The sequence below is a fragment of the Chrysochloris asiatica genome, unplaced genomic scaffold (assembly GCF_000296735.1).
Source record: "Chrysochloris asiatica unplaced genomic scaffold, ChrAsi1.0 scaffold00071, whole genome shotgun sequence".
Lineage (NCBI taxonomy): Eukaryota > Metazoa > Chordata > Mammalia > Afrosoricida > Chrysochloridae > Chrysochloris > Chrysochloris asiatica.
The window spans coordinates 5,017,125-5,039,627 of record NW_006408589.1 but is presented as its reverse complement, the minus strand read 5'-3'; the positions used below and the strand labels follow the sequence as shown (position 1 = coordinate 5,039,627).

The 22,503-nt window shown below is 47.0% G+C and overlaps 1 protein-coding gene across 1 annotated transcript in view; it reads left to right on the top strand.

Annotated features, from left to right (window-relative positions):
- ERGIC1 (endoplasmic reticulum-golgi intermediate compartment (ERGIC) 1) overlaps nucleotides 1–22,140 on the top strand; it is a 154,698-nt gene extending 132,558 nt beyond the window's left edge. Inside the window, 3 exon segments of the mRNA XM_006864845.1 lie at nucleotides 2,674–2,774; nucleotides 5,974–6,096; nucleotides 22,033–22,140. Of these exon segments, the coding sequence (XP_006864907.1) occupies nucleotides 2,674–2,774; nucleotides 5,974–6,096; nucleotides 22,033–22,140 (332 nt within the window).
- The last annotated feature ends 363 nt before the right edge of the window (nucleotides 22,141–22,503 follow it).

The following is a 22,503-nucleotide window of genomic DNA, read 5'->3' as shown; positions in this document are numbered from 1 at the left end:
GTTTGGAGGGAGTATGAAGGGTCTGTGGGTCTGCCTGACTCAGGACAGAGCCAGGAGCAGCTCGGAGAGGTCAGTTAACAAGGAAGCCACAAAAGATGCTGTGTTTCTAGCGGGCAGTGGCAAGTTGTATCAAAGTAGATCCAAGGCCTTAAAAATGACCATTCTCTTTGGGTTGTTAATTCTACCCGCAGGAGAGTGAGTTAAGGAAATAATTTAGAGAGTGTGCAGAACTGTAGGAAAATCCTGTTTGTGAAGTCATTGTTGGTCAGAGTGAAAATGACAGACCACAGCCGAGTGAGTCCAAGCTTGCTTGAGTGCATTGTCCATGCCCACCCTGGAATGTGCGCAGCCACTGACTGTGTTGTGTCTGAACCTTGCTAGCATTCAAGTAGCAAACACTGAGCACCTACTGTGTGCCAGGCAATGTGCTGGACAGCAACTGAAGCAAGCACTATCTCTGTGGAGCTTACAGCCTCTGTCTTTGACCTAAAAGATATCATGTCCGGCTCTTAGAAGGAAGCATCGGAGATCCTGTATTAGTAAAATGTAAATATTTGTGTCAATAGATACAAAGTCTCGCATTTTGGACTGAGAATGCTAGCCACAGTTTTCTATAGATTTATGGATGGTTTATTTATCGCTGGATTTATCGCTTTTTTTTTTTTTTTTAGGGGGTGGATTGCCTGAGTTTTATACACATTTTAACAAAAATATTACAGGAATAAAATATTGTGAAAAATGCTTTTTGTAAGGCATTCAATCCTCCATTCCTTCAGGTTTTTAACCTAGAGCTATGGCATTTGGGGCACTAGGGTTCAAGTATGGTGGTGCTGTAGTATCAGCACTGGATTTCGAATCACATGGTTGGCAGTTCAAACCCACCAGCTGCTCCTCAGATACCCTACACAGGGTCACTATGAATCAGAGCCAACTAGACGACACTTAACAACAACAAGGGTTCAAGTATGATTTTAAAATGTGAACTGTTAGCCACACTCCAGGAGTGGGACTCTCAGAGGGTGAGATCCCGAAGTCTGTTAAATTCCATAGATCCTAGTACCCCCTACCTGTGAGGACTATTGCAGGGCCCAGCAGAAAAGTATTCGGGTCTTCATGGACTTAACTTGGCTACAGGGTTTCTCCCAGATTTTCAGAGACTCTGGTCTGTAAACTATTTACAGGGTCTTGTCATGGACCAGAAGAGGCAGGGAGGGAAGGAGCCAGGGCCACGGATGCCTTCTATAGTCCCTGCCCTCTCACAGAAGAGTGCAAGGACTCAGTTATGAGACTTGGGTTAGAACCCACTGTCCTCAACTTTGTTTTGCTTTTATTCCAAACCAAGATTCTAGAAAGCAGTGATGAAAGAATCTGTAAGCTTCTCCTAGCATCTTAGAAATCCCAAGAGAATTTAGCTTCCCCATTGATATTGGCAGCTTTGAGCCAGCATTGTATCAGCCTAGTGTTTGACTTTGGTGACTTCATGCTTATCAGAAGCTGATTCATCTGTTCTCCATTCATGCCTTTGTCCACTCATCTTTCCATCTGTCCATTCATTCAATAAGCATCTGCCACTCTTCGCTCTGTACCAGGCCCTGTGTGGGTCTCTGGGGACACAGAGATGAATGCTCCCCAGTCCAGTATGGGTGGGGGAAGGAGAGAGTTACAGTAGACTCTGACAGTACTATAGTGGAGTCCTGGCATAGGATACATACTGGATTGCGAACAACAAGGTCAGCAGTTCAGACCCGCCAACTACTCCTCAGAAACCCTATACAGGGTCTCTATGGGTTGGAACCGACTTGACAGCACTTAACAATAACAGTGGAGTGTGGTGTGGTGCTGTATGTTAAGCAGTGGACTACAAGGTCAGTTTGAGCCACAAGGTTAGTGGTTCAGATTCACCAGTCACTCCTCAGAAACCTTATACAGGGTTGCTATGAGTCAGAACTGACTCTCTGGCTCTAATCAACAACAACAGTAGAGGGAAAGCGTTTGTCTGCTCTCCTTGGAAGAAAGATGAGGCAGTCTATTTCTGTAAAAATCACAGCCTTGGGACACTACTGTGCCCTACAGTGTCACTGAGGCAGAATTTACTTGATGACAATTGTTAATGGACAGTGGATGAAGAATTGATCTTTCATGAATGGAAAATGAAGAAACAAATTCATCCTCCACAGATGCAGTTTTTCTGGTAATGGTTAAAACTTAAACCCAGTGTTTGAAAAGTTAAAAAGATAAAATAAAAGCAAGTAATTCCAGAATACATGTAATTAATCTTTCTTAAATCCTATTTTCTCCTCAGAGGCTAACACTGTTAATAGTTTCTTGAGTATCTTTCCACAAAAGCCTGATACAAGTCTGTTCATACATACTCATACATATATGAAGAGTTGTGGAAAATTGGTATCCACCGTTTTCTGTAACTGAGCTCCTTGCATGTGCCAATGCCTCTTGGAAGTCATCTTTCCTCAGCACCCATTCTTTAATGGGTTGATGAACATTTGGGTTGCTTCCAGAATATTAATGATCACCAGTTTAGGAGAGGAGATTCCGACTAGCTGAAATCTTTGTGTTCCCAGTACCCAAGGGGAGAACGTGTGAATATTTGAGGTAATAAACAGCATAGAAAGAGCTGCCCATAGCCCGCCTTCATCTTGCATGTCCTTCCCGCAGCCCTCGCCTCCCATGACTACATCCTGAAGATAGTACCCACGGTTTATGAGGACAAGAGTGGCAAGCAGTGGTACTCTTACCAGTACACAGTGGCCAACAAGGTGCGTGGGGCTGTGGGTGGGACGAGCTGTGTGCAATCACGCCCTCTGCTGGTAGAGAGCAGGGGTGACACGTGGCTGACTATTTCTTTGGGTCTACTTCAGAAGGTCTTTCCCATGACTGGCTCTGGCCAGGCTCTGTTTCTGGATAAAGATGAATGCTCAGTCGCTACCCTCAAGGTGGTCTCACAGTCAAGGCGGGGGTGGGATTGAATCTTACCAGGATACAGGTGTAATCTGTTTGAGGAAGAGCAGACAGGTGGTGTCCTGGAAAGGAGGTTCCAGGGGTTGTGAGTATCTCCACACCCTGCACCTGGCCCTGGTCCTTCACGCTCAGAACCTGATTGCTCAGTACCCCAGAACTGCTGAGCTCGGGCCCAAGTGCTTCATCTAAAACCACAAGGTAGATGAATCCCTCAGGGAAGGCCTTTGATTACTCGGCTGGTAACAGGAATGTCCCAGAACCAACACATAACATCGTGAAGGAGCCTGCTGGTCTACAAGGAAAGCGCAGTGTGGTCAGAACCAGTGGAACGGTTTCAAGCCGCCACAGCCTCGGGCTTTCCCAGAGATGGCACTGCCCATGAGGCATAAAGACCCAGAGCCTGCTAGCCCCTGACAGATGGCACTGCCCACCTTTACCACCACAACACTCCTTTTTCTTCTGTTCCAGGACTCTAAGTGATCCATCGTTTAGCCCCGTTCAGTAGAATACCAGCAGGAGGAGGAGCTATCATTTATTGAGTACTTATTATGGGTAGAGCCCTGGTGTGGCATCCTAGGATAAGTGCTCAACTGCAAGGTCGGCGGTTCGAACCCACCAGCCGCTCCTCAGAACTCCTATACAGTGCGACTATGAGTCAAAACCGACTCAACAGCACTTAACAACGACAATTGTGGATTAGGCTGCTAGCTGCAAGGTTAGCAGTTCAAGTCTATCAGCCACTGTGCGAGCGATTTACAGCCATAGTAAGGTCAGTAAGAGTCAGAACTGACTCAGCAGCACACAAACAATAACAAAACATATTATGGGCTAAGGAACCCTTGTAGCACCGTAGGATAAGCACTGGACTGCTACCACAAGATCAGCAGCTCAAACCCATCAGCTGCTCCCCAGGAAAAAGATGAGTCTTGTATGCTCCTATAAAGATTTATACTCAGAAACCTTATATAGGGTTGCTCTGAGTCAGAATTGACTCCATGGCAGTGGGTATTATGGGCTAGGCGGTATATTAACCTCCCTGCCTCTATCACCTTTTTTGAATCATCATGACAACTCTGAGGTCGAGACTGTCATTGTCCCCATTTTATAGATTTAACCACCGAGGCATAGAGAGGTGATTGTAGATGGATGAAGTGGCCTAGTAGGGATTAGAAACAGCATATTTGGGGACATCAGAGCCTAGACTCTTTTTTTCTTTCTTTTTAAAACTTTTTATTGTGAATTGGGTAAAGACTTACAGGCTCTTGAACACACCATCAGACATTCATACCTAGCAAGAGGCCATTTAGTATCCCGTCTGGGGACCACCTTCTCTCAGTGCTCAGGTATCCCTCTGTCCGCATCTACCAGAGTTGATGCCCCAGTGTGTCACAGGGAGACACAAAGTTCTCGCTTTCAGTTGCTGGGTTTTGTTGGGGTTTTTTTTGGTTTTTTTGGGGGGGGGGGGAGCTTGAAGATCTGATAGCATTGAAAAGATGGGAGAACCTAGATACAGGGTGAGCAGAAAAGAGTGTGGGCTCTGGATCACATAACCCGGGATCAAACCTCAACTCAGTCTTTTCACTGGCTGTCTGACTTATGACAAGTTACATAACCTCTCTGTGCCTCTGTTTACTTGTTTGTAAAAGGAAATATTACCCGATTCATAAGACTGTAGTCAAATGAGGCAATGTTTTCAAACCTACCTAATGCGTCTATTTTTCCTTATTTGTCTCTGTCCCTCAGCCCTGGGCTATGACCCAGACAATTACCCTGCCCCAGCTCTTCCTGGAGAAAAATGATCTTTCTTTGCCCAAGGTTCCTTCCCCAAGGTTTTGACAAGGACTCAGCTGCCAGAACAGCTTGCTCAACGTTTTCTGTGGCTCCGGGCCCATGCTGCCCTGGGAGTGATAATGCACACGCCTAGCCAATGGTGGTCCAGCCAGGCCGTCTGGTCTCCGAGTCATCTATCTGAACACACTGGGGGCTGGGGGTTCCTCAATGGCTCTGTGTGTTCCTGCTGTTGCAGACCAGTGGGAACAATCCAGAAGTTTCCAGCACTTGGAAACCTGAGAGGTTCTGGGGGTCATCATTCCATATCCCTAAGCACTCAGGGAAACCCAGGCCCTGGAAGAGGGTGGAACTGGCACGCTGTAAATTCAGCTCCTTAGCATCCTTTAAGTGCCTGCTGTGTGAACTGAGGCACAGAGACATTATTTGATTTGTCCCAGGTCACATAGCCAATGACAGCCTAAGAAAGGCTGTGGGAGGACTGGCTTTCAAGTTCTGATTTTGGGGTTATTTTGTGTTCTATTTTTAAGCTAAACATCCACAATGGCCTTTACACCCATATGACACACATGCACAGGGAGCTCACAGTGTCCCCGCCTTGGAGAGTCTTCTACCCGCCCCTAAGGAGAGCTGAGTGTTGTTTCAGCCCCCCTGAGCTCTCTGCGCCCCTCCAGCACTGCTATCACCTCACATAGACTGGGGCCGCATTATGGATAACCGGATAACCATATAGGTCTCTTCCACACAGTGACTCCCTCTGGGGGAGGGTCCCCAGCAGCCCCCAGCAGGGTCAGCACAGAGGAGGCGCTCAGCATCTGACTGCTAAATCAATGAATGGATTTTTGGATGATTCAAGAGGTGAAGGGTATAAAAATGAAATACCCTTTACTCAGACTGAGCCAAAACCACATTTTCCTTTTCTATACACGTCTTGCTTCTGCGGCTGCTTACAGCTCGTGGGGTCAGTTTCCAACTAGCAGAGGGTCAAAAATGCCATTCTGGTGTTGCCAGAAACCAGAGGGCAGATCCTATAATAGGGGCAGATGGAGTGATTATGAGTAGAGTCACACACTCCCAAGCGGAGAAAGGGAAGAAAACCCATTCTCCAGGGCTGCTATGGGACACTCCTGAATCCATCACCTGCATCCCCACCGTGAGACAGTTTGTGCCTCTGATTCTCATGCCCCTCTTTTGTCTCCCTTCCACCAGGAGTACGTGGCCTACAGCCACACGGGCCGCATCATCCCCGCCATCTGGTTCCGCTACGACCTCAGCCCCATCACCGTCAAGTACACGGAGAGAAGGCAGCCTCTGTACAGATTCATCACCACGGTGAGTGGGTGGGGCAGACAGACTTCACCACCATCACAAACCTCTTGATAATTTGGCATCAAAAAATCTTTCCCAGAGTGAATGCCACAAAATCCATGTTATCCCTTAAATCTCTATGTGGCTCAATTTGACGTTCGTAATTTTTTCTTCAGGCTTATTTTGTATATATATATATATAGAGAGAGAGAGAGAGAGAGTCCTGGTGTGGCGCTGTGGGTTAATGTGTCAGACTGCAAAGTCGTTTGAACCACAAGGTCGGTGGTTCAATCTTACCAGCTTCTCCTTGGAAACCCTATGTAGGGTCGCTATGGGTCAAAATCAACGCGACTGCACTTAATAACAGCATATATATATATATATATAGAGAGAGAGAGAGAGAGAGAGAGAGAGAGAGAGAGAGTGAGAGAGAGCGAGAGAGCGCTCTGGTAGCGTAGTGGTTATGAATCCGGCTGCTAATCTCATGGTCAGCAGTTCGGAACTACCAGCTGTTCCACGGGAGAAAGATGAGGCTTTCTGCTCTCGTAAAGATTTGCAGCCTCGGAAACCCTGTACAGGGTCACTATGAATCAGAACCAACACCACGGTACTTAACAACAATAATATATATATATATATATATATATATAATTAGGGACCTCTGGTAGCATAGTGATTAAGAGTCGGACTGCTAACCTCATGGTCAGCAGTTCAAAACTGCTGCGTGGAGAAAGATGAGGCGTTCTGCTCCCATAAAGATTTATAGCCTTGGAAACCCTATACAGGGTGGCTATGAGTCTGAACCGACTCCATGGCATATGACCACCCAACAACGGTACATATTATTAGCAGGGTTTATCCTTTTCTGTGTAAATTTGACAGTGAAGTTGAAACTCCTTTTTTTCCATAACTAATTTCTAACTAGCTGCTGATATTTTCAGGGTTTTGGGGGGTTTTTTTTTCTTCTTTCCTGCCTGTCTGCCTGCTGCTTTTTTTTTTTTTTTTTCCCTTTCTTTTGCTGCCCTCTCACAGTTGTCTCTGCTGTGCCCAGTTTTCCCTGGTCAACTTCAGCTGATCTGAGTTTTCTTTTGTGCTGATGATCTCTGTCAAATCTAGTAGTATTTCCTGGCCTCTCTTGGGGTCAGAGAACCGACTCGACGGCACTTAACAACAACAACAACAACTTGGGGTCAGAACAGGGGGTCAGAGTGCCCAGAGTCAGCTAATGAACTTAGGGGATATTGGTAAAGGCAGACTCAGCTGTAATGGAAGAGCCACGGTGGTTTCTAAGGCCTCACAGACTTGGAAACTGAAGTTCATGCGTGAGAGAATATACTGTTGGAAGGCCCTTTGTTTCTATACCTCTTGATATTGTCGGGTATGATTCAAGATCTCGGTACTTTCACTATCGGAATTCTGGTACAAAGAAGACAGAACCCCACCTGATGCTGGTTTAAGGGGAAGGCAGATCTCAGGCAAGTAGTCCTGGTGGTTACGTGGTTAAGTTCTCTGCTTTGAACAGAAAGATCCAGTAGTTTGAAGCAGGTGCAAAAATCTGGCAATCCGCTCCCATAAAGATTACTTCTTGAATAGAATTGGCAAGTAAAAAGCACATTTTTCTCAATAATTGTAGCCTGAGTTTCATTGGCTCTGCTCAAGCTAGGTCTCATGCTGTCCTTGTGGTCCAGGGAATGGAATACTCAGGTGACCAGACCTAGGGCTTGTCCCCCACTAGAGGCAACCGTGCCCACACTACAAGGACAAAGATTGTGAGGGGTGGGGTTCCTTAAGTGAAAAGGCAAGGGCCAGTTACCAGATGAGAGAGGAGGAGCTGACAAAATGGTCAGCTGTCCACGACAAACTCTCCATTTCTAATCTATGAAATAGGAATAGTAATCCCTACTCTTCCCCTCCTCTCCCTAGGGGCTCAAAGGAGCTAATGAAGGAGAAGTCCTTTGCAGATATAAAAATCCCTGCAGATACAAGGGTGTCACAAATAGGGTGTTTACATGAGCCTCAAACAGCCTTTTACTGTTCTATTTGACTACATTAAAAATACAAAATTACCAGTTAACAAAGAATACCTAACAAAGCTGAAAGCATCAGGCACTGATTGGGAATACAGATATTTGCCATGCATAGAAGAAAGCATAATCTTCAGAGATTATATATAAGGAACTCCTATAAATCCACAGGAAAAAGTGAAGAAATTCAAAAAGAACAGTGGGCTACTACTAAGGACTGACCGCCGGAGGAGATCTCGTTGGCAGTGAAAAGATGCTCAAGGTCATTAGAAGTGGAAACATGAGATTCAAAACAGGAAGACGGCAGTGCAGCCCTCCCAGACAGGCAGAAATTAGGAAATTGCCAATTAGGAAAACTGGGGGGGGAGGGTGCGAGATAGGGGGGACACGGACATAAACTGGTGCGTGGGGAAATCAGTACAGCTGCTTTGAAAGGTGATGCATAAATCGATCCTTTGACCCCCAAATCAGGAAACTTGTGAGTGAGTGATTCTCCCCAAGAATAGCACACCAAGAACACTTCAGTTCTGATTCTCGTTCCAGTGGTTCTGTTACTACTCACCCAGAATAGGACAGAAACTAAGATACAGGTTCATGAGCTACTGGCAATTCAATGGTAGAATTCTCAAAATCTTCAGTGTGGGAGACCCGAGTTCAATTCCTGGCCTATGCCCCTCATGTGCCGCCACCACCCATTTGTCAGTGGAATCTTGCGCCTTGTTAGGATACTGAACAGGTTTCTGTGGGACTTTCAGACTAAAGAGACTAGGCAGAAAGGCCTGGCAATTACTTTCTCAAATCAGCCAGTGAAACACCCTATGAATCTTAATAGTTTGCTCCCTTGTGCATGGGGTCTCCATGACTCAACAACAATAGCAAGATACAGATCCATGTCTTCCTGCCCCCTTGTACGGGTGTAGCCTGCTCTTCAGAGACCTTGGAGTCTGTGGCATTGACAATGGCAGAGAAATAGCCACACTCATGCCACACTGTAGGATTCAGAAGCTTCTTCCATGTCCCCCTTCCTGTTTGTCCCTTTACGGTAGGCAGCTGAGGCTCTGGGTGTTAAAATTCCTTGCCAAATGGCTGAGAAATGAAGTGACTTAATTGATTTATTAAACGTTGGCTAGAATTTCCCATGCACCTGGCCAATCTCAGGACAAGGAGTACACATCTGTACTCAGGATGATGAGTACAAAGGGAACTGCAGTCCAAAGAGGAGGTTGCAGTCCTTTCTGTTGGAGAGTCCAAGAAGGGAACCCTGAGACGGGTCTCAGTAGGATAAGTAGACATTCCCTAGTGGATGAGTGAAGGAATGAGGTTCCAAGCAAGGGGAGTAGTATGTGCAGAAGTCTCAGCATGGCATGTCTGGTGAAGACCACGTGGCCTCCTTCGATGGGTCACTGACTCCCCATCAGCCTGAAAGCAGGAGGTTCCGAGAAGTCACGAGGAAAGGATCAGGCCTTCTTCACCCAGGGGCCAAACACCTTTCATGATTCCTTTTCCTACTCCTCCTGACTTTGACTACCAGCCTTTCCTCCATCTCTGCTCTGCCCTATCATTGAAACCCAAAGCTGGTGGGCTATACTGCAGGGAACTTTCGCTACATGGTCAAAACCAGTTGCCATTAAGTCAGCTCCAATTCATGGTGACCCCGTGTGCTCACAGTTTTCCAATAACAGCTTTGTTTTCAAGCAGATTGCCAGACCTTTCATCCCAGGCATCTCTGGGTGGATTCAAACCTCCAACCTTTCAGTTAACAGCTAGCACGTTAACCGCTTGCACTGCCTACAAACCCCCCTATGTGGTTAGCCTGGTGGTTTTTCTGAAGGCTCCACATCCGTCATCTTGGTTACTACGGCAACTGAGGGGTCAGGTCCCAGTGAGCCAGCCGGCTGTCCCTGGCAGATGGCGTCATTGTGGCGCTTCAAAGGCCCTTGTCACAGGGCAGCAGATGTGGGGATGACGCTCATACACAAACACACGTACACACAGCACAAAGGCCCCGGGAGTCCTTAGAGGGTGGGGTGGGGATGGGCTGGAAGTGGAGGCACCTGCTGTGGCTTCTCTTCCTCTTTTTAAAATCAAACACTTGTGTGCAAAGCCCCAGACCCCCAAATGGAGGCCTCCGCAAATAGCCCCTCAGAGGGTGTGCTGAAGAGGGGGCTTAGGCCAGGGTGTCATCGTGTGACGGCTGCGGGACTGGGGAGGCAGCTGAGGGTGGGCCTGGAATGAGGAGTGGGTGGGGGTTTGGTGGGTAGAGGCAGATGGGGTTTCCCAGCTGCACTTCCAAGTTTCAAGTACCTGTCATACTCTGGGTTGTTCCCCCAGGGTCTCAGTGTCTAGAAAGGACTTGTTTATCCACAGTCTGAATAGCTACTCCTTTGGGAAGCTTCCCCAGGCCGCCCTGGCTTCTCCTCTCTGGCCATCCAGGGCCCTTTACTCAGACCTCTGCTGTGTGTTAATACCAGAAAACTCCTCACCAGTGGGATAAATAGATTGTGTGTAACAACGTACAAGTTATCCCTGTCCGAGTGTCCCCCTCCCACACTCATATTTATCCCACCACCCTGCCATTTGCCAAAACTCCTTTTTTGAGCTTGCCTTCAAGTGGGCAGTGGTGACAGATTGGAGGGCTTTGGAGGTGTCAAATCTCCTTCCTTGTGTGGTCTGTGTTATTTTGGGGGAATGGCCAGAAGTCACAAAGCACCAAATTGGGCCTGTGTGCCTGTAACCGCTTTTACCCACTCCAGAATTTGCCAGAGGGTAATGGCATGCTCCCTTGAGCTCTACCCCAAGCCAGGCATTCCTGAGGAATTGTGTGGCTCCTGTTAACCCAGTAGTGTTCAGGGCTCTTGCTCAAGACTCAACCTAGGAATGAGAGGGGCTGCTGCAGTATGACTCACCCACCACCCTTCCTCTCTACCACCCTGCCCTCACTCTCCTTTATTATTGTAAGTTTTGGCAAGTATGTCCCTAGTCCATGGGGATCCCATTCACAATAGAGCAAAATGCTGCCTGGACCCATTGTGAGCCATAGGATTTCCCTCAGCTGATTTTCAGGAGATTGCCAGGTCTTTCTTCCTAGTCTGCCTTAGTCTGTAAGCTCAGCTGAACCTTTCTAAGCATCATAGCAACATGCCGTGGGTGTTGCTAACTGATGGATGGGTGGTGGCTAAGAATCGAACCCAGGTCTCCCACATGCAAGGTGAGAATTCTGCTTCTGAACCACCACCACCCTTACCCTCACCACTGTCCTTACCAGGAAGATCAACCCCCAAACTCTGGATCACCTCTACACGAAATCCCAGCTCGGATTCACCTCCTTGTCCCAGGCATCCAGCAGAGAGCCTGGCTTGGACACAGGTGCTCAGAAATGTACCAGGACAGTTGCTTGAATAAGTAGCCACGAAAGCTATGTGTTGAGTAATTTTACAGTTTCTCTTCTTTAGCTCTCCCAACAACCTCCAAGGTCGATAATACCAGTCCTGTTTTGTGTATGAATTAAGTGAGGCTCAGAGACATGAAATAACCCATCCAAGATCATACAGCTAGTGCATGGCAAGGCTGGAACTTGACCCCAATCTTGAATCAGCTGTCCCCATTACTGCCCTAGATTGAAAGCCTCCATCTTCCAAAGGAAGGGCTCTCAAGGGTATTCCAGCAGCAGAACCCCCAGAAGTCATAGGGTCCTTGCTAAATGTCATAGTTATGTAGCACTGCTATAATAAATACCATAAACGGGCAGGGAAGGGGAGTGCGTGTTAACAAAAAGAAATACATTCTTTCATCCTTTAAGAGGTTTGAAGTCCAAATTCAGAACACCTGATCTAGGGGAAGTCTTGCTTTCTCTGTCAGTTCTGGGGAAAGGTTCTTTTATCCTTCAACATGTAGGCTTTGGAGATTCTGGAAGATGCCAGTTTCCCCTGGGTATAGGAGGATTTCAGCATCCACAGGACACAGGGCACAGAAGCAGTCTGCTCCTGGCTTCTCTCTCAGTGGCAGTGGGCCCCTCTTTCTCAACTCACTTCTTTCTCCTTTGAGAAAAGATGATGTAGGTCATACCCTAGGGAAACTCCCCTTACATCGGATCAGGACTGGAGCCTGAGTAAGGAAGTTGCAACCCTCCCTAATCCCCTTACAACTGATTGACCGAGCCCATCAAATTACATCATTGCATAACTGCAAAAACCACTGAACATCATGGCCCTGCCAAGTTGGCGTGTAAGAGAGGGCTTCAGAAAGTTTGTGGAAATTTTGAATGAGAAGATAATAGCATTTTCCCATGAACTTTCTGAAGCCCCCTTGTATTTTGCGGGGAACACCGTTTAAGCAATGACAGTAAGACACAATGATTATTTGATCTGTAGACTTCCATTCCATCAAATCAGGAATATCACAGCAGGAAGCAAGCATGCATTATATAAAATCTAAAATCACAACCACACACATACCCATTTTTTAAAAATGCAAACTGTCCATTCAGGGCTGGTTGGCTGATGGTTTGCAAGTTTCCCTGCCTGTATCTGATTACCTTTGTGCTCATCTGTTTGGACATCTGTGAACATTTGCCATAGACAAGAGGTAGCAAGTGCCACAATGAGGAGTGGTTAGGAAACACTGACAAATTTAAAACTGAAATAATTTCATCCACTAAGTGTGTGAGCTGAGAAAGTTGTTAGCTGCCACTGAATCAGCCCCCGACTGATGGTGATCCCATACACAACAGGATGAAACATTACCTGGTCCTGTGCCATCCCCATGATGGTAAGGGTCAGACTGTTGTGATCTATAGGACTTCCATGGGCTGGTTTTTGGAAGTAGGTTACCAGACCTTTCTTTGTAATCATAATCTGAAGGCTCCACTGACAAGTAGTGGCTACACACTTCAGGATATTTGGTAGGTAAAATTTAATTGAGAAAATATTTCAAAAGTCACCTATATGTGAAGGCAGGGACTGAAAGGAATCCTCGGGTTGGAAGTGAATCAGGGGGACCTAATTTAAAAAAAAATAATAACCAATTGCCATCAAGTCCATTCCAACTCATGATGATACCCCACATGTGTCAGAGTAGACCTGTACTCCATAGGATTTTCAAATGACATTTTTTTGGGGGGGGTAGATCACCAGGCCTTTCTTCTGAGGTACCTCTGGGTAAATTCAAACCACTAACCTTTCAGTTAACAGCTGAGAATGTTAACCATTATACCACCCAGGGACTTCATGAAAAACAGAGCCACAGAGACCTGATTCCAGTCCCCCAGGCTGAGTTGGTAGCTGTGTGTTCTTTAACAAACCATCCCCTCTCTCTGTCCCTGTCTGTAAAATGGAGATCACCACATATACTTCCTGCTCCTCCCCCTAGTAACTGAAAGGATTGAATGGGAAAGCAGAAGAGCCATCTCAGGTCTGGCACATAGTAGGTGCTCAACTAATGTGAGGTTTTTTCCCAGAAGGGGAGAATAAGTATTTTGCAGCTGTAGCCACTGCACAAATATCAGGGAGAGGACTCTGCTCACCTGGGCACCTGGGCCCCTGGGCCCCTGGGCCAGGGGGTGGAGGTTCTGACTGACCTCCCCACCACCCCCCCCAACAGACTTTCCCTTCTGAGACAGCCCCGCCTCTGCCCCCCACAGTGGCACCAAGAGGCCTGATGTTCTCATGCCCGGCTCCAGTCTGTCTGCCGCAGGCATCTGATGGGACTCTGATACATTATTTATTCCCTCATACTGCATCTTTTCCACAGCTTTTAAAGTAACGCTGACTGGGCAAGGAAAGGGAGTGAACAGTTCCTGGCACTTAGGGTACAGTAGGCAAGCAGAGAGTGGTCATCTTTGTCCCCCACCATGGACCCCATTGCACAGATAAGAGAAACTGAGGCTCAGCAAGGTAACCTGGCTTCCCAGTGAGGGTCACAGAGCTCGAATTTGACCCTGGACTCTAGTCTCAAGCCCTTTACTTCCTTCTCTGTTGGTGTGGGTGTTGTGCTTCTGTATCACATACTATGGAAAAATAAATGGGGCAGGGATGGATTAGGAAGGTATTATGTGCTGGTGGAAAAACAGTTTGAATTGAGGAATTCAGCTCACATCCTTTCCATATTGTAAAGAATTAAGAGAAATAATTAAAACACAAAGGAAAATACACACACATACATACACACACACCTTTCTTAAAAATAGACAAGCTGACCTCATGTCAACCACAGGAGAAGATTGAGACGCTCAGGGAGGAAGTCACTATGAAAGAACAAAGGGGGGTTATTGATGCCCTTTGATGAAAGCAAATTAATGTGCTTCTCTCAGACTAACTGGGGCCTGGATATCGAACTGTCCCTGTTCTTATTTCTAGGGCTGTGGTGGCCCTTCCTGGCTCAGCCCTCCTCCCTCACCCCTCTGGGAGGTTGCTGCCCCGTCCCCACCAGCTTGTCCCTATTTCTTGGGACCTGGCTGGGAGACATAAGAACATAGCAGTGGTGATGTACCAAAGAAACACATTTGAAGGGTATGTCCAGACACTCAATTCAGTTCCCACATCAGCCTTCAGGGTGGGGATTCGTTTTCCCATTTTTAAAGGTAAGGAAACTGAGGCACAGGGAGCAAGGATGATGCAGCTAGCTCACCAGGTGGGAGGGCTCCAAACCAAGTTCTTCCAGATGCTCTCCACAGCACCAGGGGGCTTCCCAGCCCAGGCTGGACTTCGACGGCTCAAGGTCCCCATCCGGAGTCTCCTCCACACCTGCCCTTTGAATCTGGACTGCCTTTCCCAAGCTCCTGGCGGATACCCTGTAAATCACCTTTGCAGTCTGCCTTGGGTGGAGAATTCTGCTCCTTTCCTGACCGAGTCATTCATTCATTCGCTCATCATTCATCCACTCATTTATTCTTTCTCACTCATTCACTCACTCAAGCCAACAAACTTGTATTGAGGACCTAATATGCATCGGTTTCTTTTGCTATTGCCACCTTGGACAGTCAGGAAAAAGAGAATTTAATCAGTAGAGTTGAGATAGAGTCTTTGAAAGATGCCAGGAGCTACCCTGACTGGCCAAAGAAAGAACGAACCTCTAGCCAGACATGCTTTTCCCTCTGAGGGGTGGTTTCCATCTGAGACACTTCTTGATGCTCACCTAAGGCAATATCCTGTTTAGACTTCAGCTACCTCTGGTAGCATAGTGGTTATGAGTCGGGCTGTCAACCGCAAGGTCAGCAGTTTGAAACTACCAGCAATTCCGGTGGTTCCGCAGGAGAAAGATAAGGCGTTCTGCTCCCGTACAGATTTATAGACTCGGAAACCCTGTGCAGGGTCACTATGAGTTGGAACCGATGCCACAGTACTTAACAACAACAAAAACCCATCTGGAGAATGCATTTCTTGCTATACATGGTCAAGGATGCCAAGAAAGGACGTACCTCCTTCCCTTGCCCTCTGCATCCCCATAGATTCCCAGCCAATTCTTCTGTGTGAAAAGCAACCAAAATCCATTTGCTCTTCCAACTCATGGTGTCCTCATGTATGTCAGAGGAGAAATGTAATTAATAGAGTTTTCAGTAGCTGATATTTCAGAAATAAATTACCAGACCTTTCTTCTGAGGAACCTCTAGGTAGACTCAACATCTATCTGTTTGGTTAGCAGCCAAATGTGTTAACCAGTTTGTAACACCCAAGGATTCTGTGAAGAGTAACATACTGTGAGAATTCAGGGTCATGGCAGTGGGTTGCTTTGTTTTCATTCCTTTCTCCAGTCTGTCCTTGAGACCCATTCAGCATTCCTCTCAGCCTTGGAAAGTCTTAACTGGTTCGTTCAACCAAGAAATCATCACGGGACGAAGCTGCTTATCTCCCACCAAGAGTGTAGGTTCTAAATCCAAAGGCAAAGATGCCATCTGGTGAAGTCTTGGGATTACATTTCCTGAATGTTTCAGACGCAGGCACTGTGCTGCCTCACAATGAGGGGCACCATGACAGAAGGCTGCCTTGGACAAGTAGAGTAGACTAAACCCTGGTACTGGGGGTTACTGTGTAATCCTAGGAGCTCAATAGTCACCACCCTTGATGTGAGCATGTCAGAGGACCCATGGCAGCCATTTCTCTGAGCTTTTGAAGGACCTCCTAGAATGTTCTAGAATTTCCCCTTCGTTAGTTGCAGAGTCATAAGAGGATGAGTTTGAAAATATTACTAGATAACACACCAAAGGGCTTTCCCCTCAACCTTGAGACCTACAGAAACTCACTCTGTGACTTTGGGCCAGTGGCTTAGGAGCGTCCGTGCTCTGAAGGCCTCAGTTTCCCCCCAGGCTGTGTTTTCTTTTGTACCTCAATGCATGGTTGTCTCCCTCTGCTGTGGGCCAACCCCAGTAAAAGGTGGCTTCAGACTAGGTGCCCGGTGTTTGTGAGTCATAGGTTCTCGGGTTCCAAAGTGTGTGTATATGAATACAGATGTGTGTGTATTGGGAGTGGGGGGGGGTGATTTTTTATTTTTTGCTCCACCACACTTAAGTCATATTTTCCTACCCTCTGATGCAAGGTCTAAAAGCATTTTGTGGTATAAAGTCTCCCATCATCTGATCCACTCTACCGAAATAAAAGCAGCTTCCCTGCCGTCATCGTCCCTGAAAAGTGCCCGTGCGTCATGCTTTGAGACTGGCAGGAAAAGGCCTTGCCAGCTTAAAACACTTAATAATAATCCCCCCCAGCGTCCTCCATCCTCTTCACTCCCTGGAGAGGTGCTCCGGTTGCTCGGGCTGTTATTACTGGACCGCCAGCTGCTCCACTTAAAACCCCTCCATACAGACCTGCTCTGTCTGTCTTGGGCCCTGCTTAGCTCATCTCTTGGAAATATCATTTTAAAAATAAATTCCAACTTGATTCACACTTCCCTCTTGCCTTCACGGTGTCTCCTGGCCTCCCACCATTTGGCACCAGTGGGCCCATCTCCCAGAGTCCTCAGCAATTGTGTGCCCAATGACTTGCCATGTGCCCAGAGATACTGGATGCCGCCACGACTGTTAACAGACCCCTTGCGCTGCTGCACTTTTGACTTCTAGGTCCTGTACTCATTTAAACAGTTGCCATTAAATCGATTCCAACTCATGGCGACCCTATGTGAATCAGAGTCCAACTGTGCATGCTAGGGTTTGTAATGGCTGATTTTTCAGAAGCAGATCACCGTGTAGATTGCCTCCAACCTTCCTGTTAGCCACTGAGCATGTCAGCTATTTACACCACCCAGGGTCTCTAAAACGCCAGCTGCTGTCCAGTTGACTCTGACTCACGGTGACCCAGGTGTGTCAGACTAGAGCTGTGCTCTATAAGACTGCCTGTGGTGATTTTTCAGAAGCAGGGGGCCAGGCCTTTATTTTTCTGCTTCTGAATGGACTAAAACCTTCAATCTTTGTGTTAGCCGCTTAGCATGTTAGCCTTTTGTACCACCCAGGGACTCCATGGGCACCTCAGTGTCCCTTAAATGTGGTGCAAGGGTATGGATGAGAGCCCCAGCAGTGTGTACACTTGATTCCTTGGCTTTGCCACATACTCATTTTGTGCCCTCGGACACGTTATTTCCCTGGACATCAGTGAAGCAGTATCTCCCTCCCAGGCCGGCAGTACTCCTGCTGGTTCTAGGCACACAGGGTGGATGGGTGGTAATGGTTCTTACACACAGCATGAAGTAGGTACAACAGATGTAAAATGTCCTTGCAACCCTTCTTACCATTTACAAATCACATACTTGGTTTCATTACAATGATTGCGATCCCCTCCATGTACCATCAGTTAACTGTATATACCTCTATACGCATTGACTCTTGCTTTCCTCCCTACATTTTCTACTACCTTCATCTTTGCTCTGCCAACCTCCCTCTTGTATATTTTGATTCCTTTACGACACCAGAAAGCAATTCCTGGTCAGAAAACATGGAGTAAATTTGTTTGCTACATCTCAAATGGAGTTTAGAAAACTTCAGAACAAAATTAGTGGTTCAGTTAGGTATGTGTTCCATGCCTGCGAAGCAGTAGGGTATCATTGTTAAGAGAGCAGATGCAGAAGTTTTGAACTCCAGGTCGGCCACTTGGTGTGGCATTGGAAAACTGTGGGTTAATGCGCTGGACCACAAGGTCAGTTTGAACCTCAAGGTCAGTGGTTCAAGCTCACCAGCCGCTCCTCAGAATGCCTATTCAGGGTCGCTATGTGTCAGAACCAAGTCTATGGCATTTAACAACAACAGCATATGGGATCAAATTGACAACAGCAACTGGAGCCTTGTTGTTGTTGAGTGCCGTCTACTCTGTTCCGACTCATAGCAACCCTGTATAAGGTTTGCTTATACAGCTGGTGGGTTTGAACCACTGACATTGGGGTTTGCAGTGCTGATCCTACAGTGCCACAACAAAGGAAGAACCACTGAGAAACAGAGAATGAGATGGTTGTACAGCTTGAAGAATGTAATCCATGTCACTGAATTTAATGTTAAATGTAGAAACTGTTGAATTGGTGTTTGTTTTGCTGTGTCTATTCTCAACAACAAAATGAATAAATTTTTAAAAGGAAAACGGCATGGAGCACAGTTCTACTCTGACACACACAGAGTTGCCATGAGGTGGAATCAGCTGTTGTTGTTGTTATGTGCCGTGGTGTTGGTTCCGACTCACAACAACCCTGTACAGGGTTTCTGAGCAGAAAGCCTCATCTTCCTCCCGCGGAACAGCTGGTAGTTTTGAACTGCTGACCTTGCAGTTCGCAGCCCTATTTGTAACCACTACACTATCAGAGCTCCTTGGAATCAGCTCTTACCTAGTGGTTAATTGCTTAGGGTTGACTTGAAGATTCCTAGAGTAAGTACGGACAAAGCACTCCAAACGTTGCCTGGCCCAGAGAAGGTGCAGTATAAGCATTGTCTGTCTGGTTCTGGTTATTATTATATTGTGATGTGGCAAAAAGTGAGAAGTTCAGACAGATGAAATTCATTATCATCCTCCTAACGTAGTGGTTTCCAACTGGAGATAATTTTGACCTCCAGAAGACAACTGACAACGTCTGCAGACATTTTTGGTTGTCACAATAAGGAAGTGTACTACTGGTGTGGTGCTGTAGGATAAATACTGGACTGCTCCCTCAAAGTCAGCCGTTCAAACCCACCAGCCACTCCTCAAGTCGATTCTGACTCATAGCAGCTACCCTGTACTAGGGTTTGGGCAGCTGTTAATCATTACAGGAACAGCCATATCTTTCTCCTGTGAAGCAACTGGTGGGTTTGAACTGCCAACCTTGTGGTAGTTGTTTGTTGTTAAATACCATAGAGTCGGTTCCGACTCAGTGACCCTGCACAGGGTTTCCAAGGCTGTAAATCTTTATGGGAGTAGAATGCCTCATCTTTCTCCCGTGGAACCGCTGGTAGTTTCAAACTGCTAACCTTGAGGTTGGCAGTCCAACTCGTAACCACTACACTACCAGAGCATAGTCCAGTATTTATCCTACAGACACCTGGGCTCCTTCATATATCAATGGTGGTGGTGGTGGTGGTGGTATGCCATCAAGTCAGACTCAGAGAAACCCTGTATAGGGTTTCCGAGGTTGTAAGTCTTTACAGGAGCAGAAAGCCTCATCTGTCTCCCGTGGAGTGGCTGGTAGATTCAGCCTGCTGGCCTTGTGGTTAGCAGGCCAATTCATAACCCGCTACATTACCAGGGCTCCTTCATATATCAATGTTGCTGCTGTTATGTGCTGTCGATTCAGTTCTAACTCATTGCAACTCTGTATAGAGTCTGAGAACTGGCTGGTAAGTTTGAAGCACCGATTTGGCGAATCAAACCAACCTTGCCTTCCTATTCTTATCCTACAGCACCACACCAAGATTCATATGCCAATGTTGTTGTTGTTGTTAAGTGCCATTGAGTCAATTCTGACCCATAGTGACCCTGTATAGGGTTTCCAAGGAGCAGCTGGTGAGCTTGAACTACTGACCTTGCAGTTCAAACGGCTTGGCAGTCTGGTGCATTAACCCACAGTGCCACACCAGGACTCCCATATGCCAATGGTGCTGTGACAAACCCTGTCCTAATAAGCTCTCATAGCAATCTTAGACCTCTCTCTCCTTTGTAGCATTTGCCTTGGTTTTAATTTATTAGTAGGATTATTCGATTATTACCTGTCTGCCTGGCCAAACTCAAGAGTTCCGTGGGCAGACCCATTGAGGGTGGGAGGTAGGGTGCGTGTGTGTGTGTCTAGCTCAAGGTCTGATGCTTAGAATATGTTCCAAGACTCTTTGTCAGCCCTCTCCCCAAACACACAAGTACATTTTCCCTTTGGCTCTTTTCTGTCCTCTGGACAATCCCTCTCTTTGTATCTTTACATGGATATGCTCCATGCTTCCAAGAGTGCAAGGAGGTTTATTTCCAGTTCCAGCCCATCCAGGCCAATGCTGTCTGTTCAGCCCAGCCCAGATCTCAAGCAGCACTGTGCCTGGATCTGTCAGACCCAGGTTCAAACCCTAGCATTACCACTTCCAAGCTGTATGACCTTGGACACTTGGCACCACCTTTCAGAACCTCCATTCCTACATCTGGAGATGGGGCTGGAAGTATCTGAGCAGTTTAAAATAGTGGTTAACTCCAGAGGCTTCGGGTGAGGACATACCTGGGTTCAAGTCAAAGCTCTGCTACTTACTGTGTGATCTTATGTAAGTTACCTAACTCTCAGTGTACTCATCTGTGAAATGGGCCTGATAATCTCCTTCCTCATTCACCAAGTGGATACTGTAATTAAAGAAGCTAAGGCTGCTGATGATGGCTTTTTTTGTGATTCAGCATTAATTTATTCAATAACACCCAATTTGAATTACAAGAAGAAATTTTACTTCTACTGCATAAAAAAGGAGCTCTGGTAGTGTTGTGGTTATGAGCCGGGCTGCTAACTACAAGGTCAGCAGTTCAAAACTTAGCAGCTGCTGCGCAGGAGAAAGATGAGGCTTTCTGCTCCCGTAAAGATTTACAGCCTCGGAAATCCTGTAAAGAGTCGCTATGCGCTGGAACCGTCAGAAGCGACTCCATGGCACATAACCACTATCACTGCATGAGAAACATACATCATTTAAAAATAGTTCATAAAAAGTTACATAATCTTAGTTCATAATGTGCATAATGAATTAACAACTACATTCAGGAAAAAGAAAATTTCCCAAAGCAATACTTCTGACTCAAGATGGTTAGTTTAAAAATAAAAATAAAAAAACCACATCGCTGTCAAGTGAATTTTGACTTCTGAGTCCCAGTGCCACTATAGGACAGACTAGAACGGACCCATAGGGTTTTCAAGGCTGTCGTCTGTATGGAAATAAACGGCTACAGCTTTGTCCTGCAGAGCAGCAAGTGGGTTCCAGCCACTCCGCAAGCAGCTGAGGCCTTAACCTGCATGCCAACATGAATGGTTACTTTTGTTGTCAGTGCTGTCAAGTGCCATGAAGTTGGTTCTGACTAGTGGCAACCCTGTATAGGGTTTCCAAAGAGTGGCTGGTGGGTTTGAAACCACCGACCTTGTAGTTAGGACTCCAGGTATGGTGCTGTAGGATCAGCACTGGACTGCGAACCAAAAGGTCAGCAGTTCAAGCCCACCAGCTGCTCCTCAGAAACCCAATACAGGGTCGCTATGAGTCAGAACTGACTCGACAGCACTTAACAACAGCAACCTTACAGTTGGTAATGGAGTGCTTATCCTACAGCGTCACACCAGGACTTCTGGTTACTCTGACTACCATTAGATTATCATCCAGCGGGTGTTCCTTGAGCCCTGAGTTTGCTCTTGACCCTGTTGGTTCCCACAAGGTGAGCATAGTATTATCTGCACTGTGGAACTCACCATCTCATGATGTGGGTGGGGCCTGGCCTGGTACATTCCCCCAGCACTGACCTCTGACCCCACCACCACCACCCTCTTCCAGATCTGTGCCATCATCGGAGGGACCTTCACTGTCGCAGGCATCCTGGACTCGTGCATCTTCACAGCCTCAGAGGCTTGGAAGAAGATCCAGCTGGGGAAGATGCACTGACGCCCGGCCGGCCCTGTGGCCCCCTGCCCTCTGTTGGGCCCTGAACCTGGTTGCATCCCAAAGCAGTGAGGGTGTGAGGGGTGGTTCGAGCTTTTGTAGCTACCTCTTTTCCCCATGTTTGATTTGAGAAAAATTCCACTGCCTGAAGTTGTGGTGCCCTTTCCTGGGGAGCTCCAAGACCAGAGTCAGGCAAGAGGAGGGCTCAGGGATATTGAGGACCACCCCTAGGAAGACTGCAGCTCTTTCCTCTTGGGGGCACAGCCCAGGATCCCCCTCAATCAGCTCTCAGCCAGGCTTTGACAATCTCGTAGCCTCACCCTTTGGGCACGCTAAAAGTGGGTTTCACCCCTGGGCAGCTAACCA